At 33.3% G+C, this 15,133-nt stretch overlaps 1 protein-coding gene across 1 annotated transcript in view; it reads left to right on the top strand.

Moving 5' to 3' along the window:
- Nucleotides 1–10,767: 10,767 nt before the first annotated feature.
- LOC128214705 (uncharacterized) overlaps nucleotides 10,768–15,133 on the top strand; it is a 41,908-nt gene continuing 37,542 nt past the window's right edge. Inside the window, exon 1 of the mRNA XM_052921327.1 lies at nucleotides 10,768–10,845. Coding sequence (XP_052777287.1) covers nucleotides 10,785–10,845 — 61 coding nt within the window. The 5' untranslated portion in view covers nucleotides 10,768–10,784. The remainder of the gene's footprint in view (nucleotides 10,846–15,133) is intronic.

Consider the following 15,133-nt stretch of genomic DNA (forward strand, 5'->3'; position numbering starts at 1 on the left):
AATAAACCTTTAAATGTACCCATTTCACTCGTTTGCCTTTGTGACATTTGCCATTTGATATTACCTCATTTATCCATGTTTGTATTGGAATGAGTGAAATGAAGGAAACTTGACTTGACTTGACTTGAATTGTGATGAAGTGGTCATTTTCGCGAGTTGTTTTATTTTAAGACTTGGAAAAAAATGATTATAAAAACGCAGAAATGTTTAATTATGTTTCTTATAAGTGGCGGATCCGTGGCCTTGTGGTAACACTTTTGACTATCAATCCAGGGGTCGCAGGTTCGATTCCCCGTCGCATCACTAAAAATACTAATCGTCTTCCGGGAGGGACGTTATATGGAGGCCCCGTGTGACAGTGCTATACACTGGTGCACGTTAAAGAACCAGGGTAGCTCTAACCAGGGTTACATTCTGTCTGTGTACTATGCTCCAAAACTCTTTAAATGACTAACATTATCTTCTCGGAGCACTCGCCAAAATGGGCAAGAGGCCCGAGTGCGAGTATAAATAAGCTTACAACCCCATTATGTTTATCACTTTTGCAGGTGCTTTAATCATGTCTCATCTCCGTCTAAACGTTAACTCAGTTAATATTTTGAGTAAACTTACTCCGTACATTAAATCCTCACTAAACTGGAATCCTCACTAAACCGGAAATTTTGCCCAGTCCATACCTTGTCCGATTTCAGTTTATTTATTACGATGATAAAGAATAATTGAGGATACATGCACAAGGAAAGCAAGCCTCATCTTTTTTCTATTAAAACACCCAAAGCCTCAAGTGAAAAATGGCATGAGGTTGTTGTCCACTATTACACTCAGTCATGTTATTTGTCAAGGAAGCGGACTCTATACAAAATCATATGAGCTTATTCTCATCTCTGCAATGGAGCTAATCAGTAAAAACAAAATAATAAAGCTATTTGTATGCTCATAATATTTACGTTTGCCCGTTCGTATGGGTCGTTTCGAGTTATTTTAGTGATTAACATGATTGGATACTTGAACTAAATTTGATCGGTTTAATAAGTTGACATTTTTTTTTTATCTTATTCTTCATTGTTTTCGAGTCGATGAGTGCTCTCTGAAGAGGCTTAAATTTTTAATTTAATAATTATTTATTAATGTTGGGACAAGTGTATTGTGATGGCCGTACAAGCTAGTTTAAGCATACATTAGACTCGGTATCCATTAAACTGTGTCTGTTTTTGTCATTTTTTTATTGCGAAAACTACATAAAGAACATTTGAACGTTACAATTATTACAAAATAAAACTATTAATTGTACTGTTCAAAATGTTCATTTTGCAATGATGATCAATGAAATATAAAGATGACAAACATGAGTGAAACTACGCAATCACTGTTTATGAACAACAATTGAGCGACCCACAAATATGTCAAATGCCGTTAAGCGATCATTTCGCTAGTTGTTGGAAGACGGAACTTAAGTTATATTTTCGTTTATATCTATTCCATTTAAATGACGTTTTATCAACGTTGTCCAAATATATATATTTCATAAACGTTTTTAACCTATACTGAAAATAAAATGACGGCAACATATTTTGACGTTGTGACCGTTACATGCCAACGACGCCACTTTGTTATTGTGATTTGCACTGATGAGTATGAAGCTTTACCAATTTGCAAATCTAATAAGATAAACCCACTTCATGTCGTTTATTATATAAAATTATATGAACATGAACCAGAAGCAGCAACCAGGTACATATCTGTGTTTGCGCATCTTTGGGTGCAGCTTAGGACATGCAGTCCCTCTCACAGGGACCGATCAAAACATAATCTTCAAACGCCGTATAGGGGAGTTTTGCATCTGCTCCGACCTCAGGGTAAAATACTTTAACGGCTCGAAGAGATCGTTTAGCATTACTGTAGCGTTCGTATTGACTTTTTTGTAGTTCATTCAACAACGTAGTTGACAATTTAGTCTTTTGATCAAACACATTCCGAAAGGGAAAACAGTCTCCTAATGATACGTAAAATATTAAAAAGTTGTTTCATGATTATTTTGGTTACAGTCAGTTGTCCCGTGGTTGAGGGCATGGTATCTGGACTGATGCAGATTGGAAGGTCATTCCCGACACCAAGGGACAACACATTTGACTTTTACTTTCGTTACCATTAAATAACGGATCTATTACTTGATCAAAGGCTGATCCAAACAAAAAAGGAAAAAGCTGTTTTACTTCCTGATTAAAAAAACAAACAAATTGAACAATGTTTCAAAAACATAAAAAACGGTATGATATGATGTCTTAAATTCCTATGACGTCAAAGCGCAAGGGGAGAACAGTTCATACTGTTGACCGGGGAATATTTCAATCCAATATTTATGCGAAAAACTACAGAAACAAGCTCAGTAGTTAAAAGTTAAAACATAAACCCGGTTTAATGGCACTGGGTAAACGCCAATGACATAGAATATAAAAACAACAAAAAATCAGAAACAATAAACATGGAAGAAAAGCATAAAACTCCACAAACAGCACAGTGCATATACATACTATATATACCAAAATTATGACTGTTGTCCGGAACGGCATTGCCGCTAACAAGAGCGCAGTGAAGTCTCTGTTTAACTTAAACTATTTTGTTAAACTATATGATAAAAACATACCGATACCAGAGAGGAAAGACGTTTTGATGTTGTCTGTGATATTCTTTTGTGATAAGTACATTGCTGGTGTATATATGCAACACATCTATATACATTTTTATTGCATTAAAGTTTCACTGCATAATACATAAGGTAGTTTCTGATATATCGACTTATGCAAAAACATTAATCAGAATATCTCAAATAATATGGAGGAAAAAATGCATTATATTTAAGATAGAGTTATTTTACTTGAACGTATAACGTTTCAATGCAATATGTCAAGTAGGAGCTAAGTTACTGACATATGCACGCTTACGTACACATCCTTAACCAGACTTTCTAAGTGGAATAGAAAAGGGTCATACCTAGCATTATATGCATATCAAGCGCTATCTTACTTGATCATTAAGAATGTCTAGAGTAGCTTGAAACACATGTCTAAACAATTCAATGCAATACATGATTGATCTAGTCTAGTCATAGACTAAAACGTAAACATGAATAATGACGCCGCAAGCACAAAGTTTAGCCTGCTTGGATTCGTTCGGAAAACAGTCTACAAGATTTATATGTATAATGACACCGCAGAAATTTAGGTTGGTCAGCTTTGGAAGTGTTCTGGAAACCGTCTACAACATACATGTTTACTGACATCACAGTCACTTAGGTTGATCTGCTGTGGCAGTGTTAAGGACACAACACACACATGTATAATGACAAGAAGTTCACTAAGGTTGGTCTGCTAGGGAATGCTCGAGACACAGTTTACAACAATACACGAATAATATCAACGCAATCACATAGGTTGGCCAGTTTGGGAACGTTCAGGACACAGTCTTCAACAAATACATGTATTCTGACACCGTCGTCAATAACATGTAGATTTGTCTGCTTTGGAATGTTCGGGGCACAGTCTACCGCACATATTTGTATATTAACACCGCAGTCACTAACATGTAGATTTGTCTGCTTTGTAATGTTCGGGGCACAGTATACCACACATATTTGTATATTAACACCGCAGCCACTTACATGTAGATTTGTCTGCTTTTGAATGTTCGGGACACAGTCTTCCACACATATTTGTATATTAACAACGCAGTCACTAACATGTAGATTTGTCTGCTTTGGAATGTTCGGGGCACAGTCTACCACACATATTTGTATATTAACACCACAGTCACTTACATGTAGATTTGTCTGCTTTGGAATGTTCGATGCACAGTATACCACACATATTTGTATATTAACACCGCAGTCACTAACATGTAGAATTGTCTGCTTTTGAATGTTCGGGACACAGTCTTCCACACATATTTGTATATTAACACCGCAGTCACTAACATGTAGATTTGTCTGCTTTGGAATGTTCGGTGCACAGTCTACCACACATATTTGTATATTAACACCGCAGTCACTAACATGTAGATTTGTCTGCTTTTGAATGTTCGGGGTACAGTCTACCACACATATTTGTATATTAACACCGCAGTCACTAACATGTAGATTTGTCTGCTTTTGAATGTTCGGGACACAGTCTTCCACACATATTTGTATATTAACACCGCAGTCACTAACATGTAGATTTGTCTGCTTTGGAATGTTCGGGGCACAGTCTACCACACATATTTGTATATTAACACAGCAGTCACTAACATGTAGATTTGTCTGCTTTGGAATGTTCGGGGCACTGTATACCACACGTATTTGTATATTAACACCGCAGTCACTAACATGTAGATTTGTCTGCTTTGGAATGTTCGGGGCACAGTCTACCACACATATTTGTATATTAACACCGCAGTCACTAACATGTAGATTTGTCTGCTTTGGAATGTTTGGGGCACTGTATACCACACATATTTGTATATTAACACCGCAGTCACTAACATGTAGATTTGTCTGCTTTGGAATGTTCGGGACACAGTCTACCACACATATTTGTATATTAACACCGCAGTCACTAACATGTAGATTTGTCTGCTTTTGAATGTTCGGGGCACAGTCTAACACATATTTGTATATTAACACCGCAGTCACTAACATGTAGATTTGTCTGCTTTGGAATGTTTGGGGCACTGTATACCACACATTTGTATATTAACACCGCAGTCACTGAGGTTGGTCTGGTTAAATTATTTTGATTTTTTCCCATTTAGTTGCTGCGGCAATCAAAGTTGAACATGTAACCATTTATTTGAAGACCATCTAAGGAATATTCCTGTGCAATATAGTCGCAATTGGTCTGGTGGTTAAGGAGAACTTGTTTGAAGGAAACTATTGACGACTGACAAGGGACAATCCCCTTAAACAATAGCTCACCTATGTAATGGTTGTTCTGCACTGCACTTCGCCTAGATGAGATGTATCTACATATGAAGTTTTAATACCTCAATACATCAATGCCTATTGAAGTTATCCTCCGGAAAAATTGGTATAACATTAAGAAAAGTCCAATAATTTACTAAAAATCTACTTCATCGAAAGTTATGGTTCCTGTGTTTTACACTTCTTCTAAATGAGAAATATCTGTATATGGAGTTTGAAGTTAATACCTCAAAGACTTTTCAAGTTATTCTCTGGATAAAACATAAAAGCGAAAAATAACGAAAGGCTATGACTAAACATAAACTGCACCAAGAGTTATGGTTGTTTGCACTGCACTTCTACGAGCTGAAATGTATCTGCTTATGAAGTTTAAAGTAAATACCTCAAAGACTTTTCAAGTTATGCTCCGGACTAAAAAAAGTATGAATACTTACTTGTTTATGTACACTGCATTTTCCGCAATGAGATATGTCGTGTTTATCAAGTTTAAAGTAAATACCTCAAAGACTGTTCAAGTAAATCTCCAGACAAGATTGCCGTTAAGCACTCACGCGCACATACATGCACGCAAGAGCCTCAAACTAACCGCACATGACATTCGGGCCGAAACTGAGGACGGCGCCTTCCTAAACTTTATTCCTGGCTTGTTCTAAACAGCTGTGTTCTCAAATGGCGGTATTTATAACAATCTAATTTTCCTATCATGAAACTCCTAGATGTTGCATATTAATCAAAGCATCATAAAATATTGCTTTTTATATTATATGTTATATTGGTGCAATGTCAGACATTGAACATAATTATACATGCACCATAGTAAGTATTATGAATATATTAAGTCTGCGTATTATCAACCAAAATTTCATGGATTTTGATAAACATGACATCTCAAGATTTCCATGCAAGTTAACGAGACCGACCTTGGTGACCATGATATTGGCATGCTTTGTATATTAATGGCGTAAACAAATACATATCAGATAAGTGAAACGTAAAATCTTGAGATAATATTTATATAGCGTTGTTAATTGGCTCATAATTAAAACAAAACGATCTGTGGTTCAAAATGTTATTTGAAATAGTTTTTTATAATGTAATTAATAAACGTTTGATTTATTTTCCGGGACGAAGAAGTAGCAACGGAATGGCAATTATTCAAACTCTTGAACAAAAGAACGAGATAAGCTTTTCAAAAGAAGTCTTTGCGAACTTTCTCCAAATGATTAAACTCGTGAAAGGAAACGTACGACGAGAGAACAATACCCCCATTTTAATGCATGCAGATATGAGTCACAGAGACGCTGTAGAAGCTAAATCGGGACATGCCAAGCTTGAAAAGGTTATGACATAAAATGATACTGCCTTGCGATTTGGCAGAAATGGAATCAAAGAAAGACTAACTTAATTAAACACTCGATGCAATCTTCATTCGCATTGGAGCTCCACACAACATTAGACCAGATATTTCATTACTTTTTCTTTAATGTATTACTACGCAAACTAAAACTAAGCAAAGTAAATATTTGGCGAGTATTGTGCTTTTGTCGGCAATCAAAAAACAAACAAACAAGTCTACCAACTCTGTCACTTTTTGAAAAGTAAGCATACATCTCCTATATTTACATTGACTTAAGTTACTAATCCAACATTTCAAACAGTCTGGACAGTTGTTTTTTTAAATCGAAGCAAAAAAGGGTACTTGAACGCAAAAGAAATCATTGTTCAGAGCGTTAATAAATATAATTACATATAAAGTACTATTATGTCTTTCCGTTCAATTACCGAGATGTTTGGCACTTGTAGCTAGAATTTACCAAAGGTGATATTTTAGTATTTGTTTAATGTTTGTTGCCTTGTAGTTTAGTGTCTCATATTTAGTGCTTATTTGTGTAACTTTATTAAGGACGTCAGACGTGCTTGCTTTTAAACGAAGATTAATAAGAATAAATGATATAATGGTAATTACAACGTCAAGCTCGGTAGCTAAGCATTTCAAAAGGACTATTTGCTGGGAATTAACTGTTGATGATTTCAGTAAAACGTGTTTGTTATCGTTAAAGTGACACTCTTATTCAAAATCAGTGCATACACATGTATAACAAACATATATTTTAAGTTGTAAACCTTTAACTAAATAGTGCATATATGGAAAATATTAATTACTTATAACAATATTGTAACTGTGTATTTAATAGCTGAAAACGTAAAAATATTAAATGATTTGTGAGTGCTAAGAGATTTACTGTAATATAATATCTCCTCATAGAAGTACCGTGTTTTCTGCAAATTAAACTCGGTATCGTATCCTTACTAAGAACCATTGTTTTTTTTACATTTATTCATACTTTATGGTATATTTGAACAATTGTATCAGAAATTATTATGAAAAATCGGATTTGGGAGTACATCTTTAAGAATACAGTGTGGACAAAACACGCTGAATCAAAGCAGACACATATCTGCTTAATATATATATGTTCATATATGTATGTGTTTGCTATACAGTATAATTATGTTTTATTTTGTCCTTCCAGTCAAATTTTAAAACGTTGGTACCTGTTACCTGTTCGATAGGGTAAACATGACACATCTAAGTTATCTTAACATTTCCAAGGCCGAATTACGCAATCCTGTATATGTAACAAATCTCCGGGGGATATTCGCATGAACTTAAGCTTGATTATGACTGTGAATTTGGGTAAGAAGTGATTGAATCACACCTTCGCTAGTTTTTTTTAATCGCACACGGACAATCTCAGCAATTTATGATATTTGATAATATGTATTGAAACATCTTACGAGAATATATCACGTTTTCAAGTGACAAACAGCAGAAAAACAAAACACTTCATTTTACAAAAATAACTTTTAAGTAGCTATTTCATCCCTTCGATTAAAACTATTTAATTTATTGTACGGAATAAAGATAATACAATTGTATAGCTGATTATTCAAGCTCATGAACGAAAAAGGATAGATATATTTTATAAAGAGATGGTATTTGCCAAAGTATCTGATATATTACACATATTTTATAAAAGCGTCTAGGTATAAAACAAAAAACGACGAGAATAACTTTAACACTAGTTGAGCTTGTTATTTCAGTTTGTATTTACCTACGGTGGCACCACATTCTCTCTATTTTGAATATGAGGGAGTTATTGTGTACAAATGAATTAGGAATATGTTGATAAAGCTAGATCTGTTTGATACAACTATAATGCTGAATGTTTTTTTTCTCAATCTCATGGATGGTTAAAAAAGGGTTCTTACTGGCATTAAGTAAGTTGAATGTTTGAAGTATGTATTTACAAACAAGGCTGTGCAAAATGAGGCTGCTCGTATAGTTTCAGGTGCAACTAAATACTGTAATATCAACTCAATGCTCGCTGAACTAAAATGAAAGTCCCTAGCAGACAGGCGTAGAAAACACAAGCTTATTACCTTTTATAAAATATATACCACTTATTTCTCGTAAATATCTAACAGATCTTATTCCCGCACAAGAACAAACACGATATTATCTTCGAACTGCCAACAACTCCCCAACTATTATAGTAAGAACACAACATTACCAAAACTCCTTCATTCCAGTAGCTATATGTGAATGGAATAAACTTCCATACAACATCAGAAATCTGCTGTCTTTGATATCATTTAAGAAATCTCTTAATTCAAACATGTCCATAGCCAAACCAATATTCAGCTTTGGATCACGCACTGGACAAATATTACATACCAGATTAAGACTTGGCTGTAGCTCACTTAACTATGACCTTCATCGAAGATCAATAGTCGATTCCCCCTTGTGTCGTTGCGGATACGTCAAAACTGCCGAACACTTCTTACTTTATTGTCCACTGCTTGTAGATATTCGTCGCCGCTTCTTAAGCAACATGCCATGTGCACCTATTTATCAAAATCTTCTCTTTGGAAATGAAACTCTTTCATTTGAACAAAACAAAGTAATATTTTCACTTGTGCAATCGTACATAACTGCCTCTAGGCGGTTCGGTTAGCAATGAGCAGCAACAAACAATAAACGAAGACCAACCCTCCCTGGCGTATCGGGCTGATCACGCCTACCCCAAAATCGATGTGCGAACAACATTTTTCATTTCTTATCATTCTTAGATAATATTAAGAAGACAAAATATATCAATTAAACTCATTGTCAACGTAGCATATTCCATGTCTCATCTGTTTTTATGAACTTTATCTAAGTAGAGGAGCAGAATTAATATAAATTATTTCTTGTTTTCTAATCCTCGAACGCGTTGTGATGTATTTCATTTCTATACACATATCGTGTGTATGTCTGTATACTATTTGTCAAATAAATAAAGTTTAAACTCAACAAGGCTTCATTTTAGTGGTCTACATACTAAAGTGTAAACACTGTGTGTATCTACCAATTTACCAGTCAGTAACGACTGACTGGTGATTTATTGAAATGAATGTATTAGCAAATTTGAATTATATTGCCTTCCCATTGTATAAAATAATTGTTTTATGTGTAAGAACATACTCACAGCTAATTTTAGTGGTCTACATTATATTTGGCAAACTACTTACATTGTTTAGTGGTCAACATAATATTTTGTCCCACGTAATATTATTTCAAGTAATAGTGTTTTTTTTCAAAATTTTAAATACTTTATTTCAGTAAATCAGCATTGAGTCGTTATTTATTTTATTCAGAGGTAGATGTAAAGAGTATGTACTTACACAATTTAAATCGTTTTACGACTGTATTTCATCATACTATTTTTCTTTTAAAAGAATATACTACCAATCTTTAACAATAAATTATATCTACCACTTCATCTGATTACAATCGATAACGGCTGACTGCTAATTTACTGAAAAACATGTATCAACTGGCAAATGTGAAGTATACTGCCTTGTCATTGAACAACATAATTTGTTGACCACTAAATAAAGAAGCAGACAAAACCACGATATAAGGTGTTTGTGTTGCTGTTAATTTGTTGCATATACAATGTTTTCGTTTTTGAGTTTATTTGTGTCTTTTGTTTGTCATATAATTGTCACTTTATACGGCCATGTTGGCTACGAGTATTATAGATAAAGCTTGTAAACTCGAAGCTAAACGTTTGACAGTCGTCTGTTGTGCTTCTGGTATCACAAAACCATGGTAGTTGCTTTTACTTTTAACTTCTCTACCCGACGCATCATTGCCGCAATAGATCAATTTATCTACTGTAAAAACTGCAAACCCATATTCAGTCTTTACGACGTGCCTAGAGCAAAAGTGTAGTAAAGTTAGTCTAAGAAAAATCAAACTAGTTGAATATATGATGCAAAACCGTTTCATGAAATGATATTCAAGATTGCCAAATGCGCCCGATACTTTAAATGTGCTGGTCCTTGAAGACATCTGTGCTTTTTGATATGATAAATACCCGCATATGATAGTAATATTAAATGATACAAGACGTGTTAATGTATTATCATAAGATTCTTTCCTGAGATTGAGAGGGCTTTAAATTAAAGTCAATGGTCCAAAAAAGGCTTTATTGCTCTTTTTAATGGTTGTAACTGTTACGAGATATCTCGACAAACATTCTTATTTTTTAATTGTATTATATTTGAGTTTAAACAGTCCAAATTACTTTGACCGATTTTTACACACAGGTGTAGTTCTTGATTAATTGATGTTCTCTTAAAGATAAGCTCCAGGTGATTACATAAGGCTTACGTTTCTCCTTCCACGTTCAGTTTAATAGCTTCGATTGAAATATAAAGTTATCGTAGTTATAAAGAAATCAGTGTAATTGAATGATACCATGTCGAAAGGATATTGAAAATGCGTTGGTTATTCGTTGTGTGTGTGTTGCCCTTACTTTCAATCCTGGTGGCGGTTAATGGTGAGTACAACTTTCCTTAGATACATATCGAGTTATTATAATTGTCTTGGAGTTGTCGTCATCGCCTTCGCCCTGTGTCTAGTGCACAGACATTGATACTGGTCATATTTTGATAGGTTCAGAATATAAACGTGAAACATGGTAAGGACGTTCACTCTGACAAAATGAATATGTGAATCTTGCTAAAATATTAGACCTTTTATCGGCTTAGTATTGGCGTCCAGTTGCGTTTGAGGTTTAGGTTTTTTTCTGTTTGGCAATTTTTCAAAACCCAACAATGCGTCTGGTAGTTTTCAAGAACATTCTAAATATTCCTTCTTGTTTCCAATTTTTTCAACCTTCAATTTTGAGGAAAAGATTAGTGTTCTAATATTATACAAAACAAGCAAACACGATCGCACTATATTTGTTAGGATATCACACGATGGTGAATTTTTAACTTTGGCTGAACTAGTTGTTGGATTAAACTCACTTGTTCAACAGACGTGCTTTGGAATTCAGTCCACATCGCTCGTGTTTCTGTTTTCGTTTTTTTTTTATATTTTATCTTCAAGCAGGTTACATAATTAAACATTTAATTCTTAAATTTTAGTTCGACCTATTCATTTTTATCTTATTTCATCCTATTTAATATCAACTTAAGTTTCCTTTTAATTCAGGAACCATATCGTTCGTTTTATCAGTCATTGAGATTTATTAATGTAATCGCTTTATGTAACACAAAGTGTACATCAATTGTTTTTTTCCTATATATGTTTTTGGTGTAACAAAAATATGAACTTTTTCAGTTTTTATTTTGATTGATTAATTTAACTGCATTTCATCTTTTTTCCATTTCTCACTTGCGTAATTTACCATCAATCATAAAATTATATATATATATATTGCATATAACGTAACTGTACGTGTATACTTTCCAATATAGATAAGTGTTGTTTAAATGAGAAAATTTACTAACCGGTTTATTTAGTCATTATTTGCATACCTCTTTTTCTTTTTGGATTTGCCAGTTCATGACAACCCGTTTATATCTTTTATGAAACAAACATTACATTGAATATATATATGAGTATATTTGTAGAAGTGGAGCAATATCATTTAACAAATGAGGTAAATAGTAAATCTTTTGAAAATGCCTTAACATTCTATTGTAATTATATTAACAAAAGCGTTCAAAAAACGTTTAGAAATGCCTTTTTTGTTCAAGTGAGTTTAAAGAACTTTCAAATCATTATATTGATGGTACATACTATTTATCGGTTTGGATCTCCTTTCACAAATAAAGTAGGTCTTATAATTGCAATAGGCAATCTGACTTAAAACAATGTTCACAATATTATACTATTTTTGGTCAATTTTGTAACATTTTACTGTATATCTGAAATTCTTTATTTCTTTCTGCATTTCGCATATTTTAAAAATCTCATGTATTGCATTCCAGAAAGTTGTCAAAAATGGACATTTAATAAAGAAGTGTTCTGTAGTAGTCTTCTACTTCATTACGATAGATACATAAAAGGCAATCCTTCAACTTCCGTGTAAATAAATTTAAATTCGTTTCTACAAGATTATGCAATAACTTTTTTTTAGTTGTTTGAATTTAATATCCACAATGGACTTATGAAAAATATAGTACCAAGAGTTCCAGCAAATATGCTCTTGTAACCGTCGATCCCAATAACCATGAATGTAAGGCTTTTTATAAAACTGCTTTATATAGATTTGATATATTTGCTTATTCGGCATATAATTAAAAGGTTTATTTTGGATACTTATTTGTAGTTTTGGATTGACGTTTGTTTTTGTAGATATATCCGATGTAAGAGTTTCTTTACAACTGTTAGGAATTGCTTGTTTTAAAATATTTACTTCTGCAATCCAATTTTGTTTATTCTTGAGCTTATTAAGAATAAAATTAGCGTCTTAGTTGCCTGAATTCGATAGAATATCGTTAATGTTAAGTATGTTGAAATCAATCCAGTTCTTAAATAGAAGACTTTTATTTTTTTTATTTTAATGAGTTTACTTCCCCATATTATTTCTTTTCTAATATTAAAGTAACTTTTGGGTGTTTTCGTTCGATTAACTGGAAGTTGATTAAACTGAATCCATATTAATAACAAATGCTTATAGAGCAAAGAGATTTTGTTTGTTTTAATAGGTATATATTTAATGGAATCTAAATTCATATGAATTATAAGAAAATCCTTTCAAAATTGGTTTTATATTACTGATAGTATAATATTTTCTAATTTGCATCAACCGTATTAGTCAGATCAATTCACCCATTTTAATGTCATTGTTTTAGAATAATATTCAAAATCTGGCATCTCTAAACCACCTTCAAATCTGTTCCCCATGAATATTTAAGGCTTGATTTTGTCTTTTTTTTTCACTCGTTAATAACGGTTTAAGAAAATTGCATAAAACATCAATTATTGAACGTAAATATAAAAATCTGCGATCTTATTTTTTGTCAGCATAAAATTTTTATGATAACCATTTCAAAGTCATTTTTTAAAGCTGCACTCTCACACATTTACCGTCTTTGAAATGAAAATCATGATATGAAAATCTATGATCTGATTTTTGTCAGCATACTTATATCACTTGCTTCCATGTATTTTCGCAAAAAATGGATCGTTTCAAGACAAAAGATAAAAAACAGTTGTTAAAAGTTCAATCTTTGAGAGTGCACCTATAACCTCACTTGAGCACGTAGTGCTCATGGTGAGCTTTTTCCATCGCCCAACGTCCGTCAATAATTGCTTCAAATACCATCATCTCCTAAACCGCCTGGTCAGGATAAATGAAACTTCACTGGAATGTTTATTGTGTGGTGCCCTTTGAAAATTGTTCAAAGAAATGAACTCTATGCAGAACTTTTAAATTATATGACAAAAACCACGAGGCATTGACCTTCAATACTTGGTGTGTAACATTGTCTAGTGGACCTCTACCAAGTTTGTTCAAATCGTGCTCCTTGGGTCAAAACTGGCCTCGTCAATGGGGTCACAAGATTCCTACAAAATTTTGTTTAGAAGAAACTTTGAAAGTCTTCGTGTTTGAGTTAGTTAAGACCCTTTGATACATTTGATAAACTTGTCAAGGCCGAGGAAAACGTACGAACATTGACATCATTAATATATATATATATAGATATTTGGCAATCGAATTAAATGTTGAATTTAACAATGATGGAACATGTGCTTTTTTTGGTCTAGAATCTCATGGAAAACGTCGCAATAAAAACCTGCTATCGAAGAAGTTAAGATGTAAATATTTATACGTTTCGATAACTGAGACACAGGGGAAAAGTGTCTACAACGCTTTTTACTAGAATAGTAAGACTTAGAATGCTTTCCTGACACTGGCACCTAATGTTTTTGTTTGACGTTACAAGACAAGCGTTTGTTTCGAAAACACTACGACTTTTTAATGATGTATACACATTTTTTTTTAATTTATGAAAAAAGGTCATTGACCGTGTTCCAAAACAAATTAGTTTGTGCTGTAAACATGGCTTGGGTGAAAGTTTTATTAAAAGAGACCTTCACGTTAACTTCAAGACATGTTATATAGGTGCATGTCAGACATTGAACACAATTATGAATGTATTATAGCAAGTATTATACATATTAGTCTGCGTATTATCAATCAAAAGTTCATGGATTTCGATATACACGACATCTTTAAGACATCCCAGCATTTCCATGCTAGTTAACAAGGTCGACATTCATTATCTCATCCACGTAACAAACGTTTAATGGCTATGATATTGACATTCATTCCATATTGATGGCGTAAGCAAATTTAATATTGACAGACCGCACAGAGTGTGGCCGGCTATTTATGATACCCGTGTTAAATAAATGAAACGGAAGATTATATTTGTATAGAGATGTTAAGTGACAAATAATAAAATTAAAAGGGTCTGTGGTGCAAATTGTTATTTCAAGTAGTTTTTTTTAAATTTAATAAAAAAAAAACCATTTGATTTTTTGTTCCGGGACAAGGATCATGCAATTTAATGGCAATTATTTGAAGTCTTGAGCGAAAAGAAAGATAATAATTTCAAAAGAAGCGATAGTCTTTGCCAACCTTTTTCAACTGATTAAACTAGTGAAAGGAAACGTACGGCGAGAGAACAATACCCTCATTTTAATGCATGCAGATACGAGCCACAGCAACGCTGTAGCGTTTTAATCAGGACTTGCTAGTCTAGGTTATGGAATATAATGAGGCTGTTTTGCTGAAATGACCAAAAAATAAAAAAATACATTAATTT

Source organism: Mya arenaria, chromosome 13, assembly GCF_026914265.1.
Source record: "Mya arenaria isolate MELC-2E11 chromosome 13, ASM2691426v1".
Lineage (NCBI taxonomy): Eukaryota > Metazoa > Mollusca > Bivalvia > Myida > Myidae > Mya > Mya arenaria.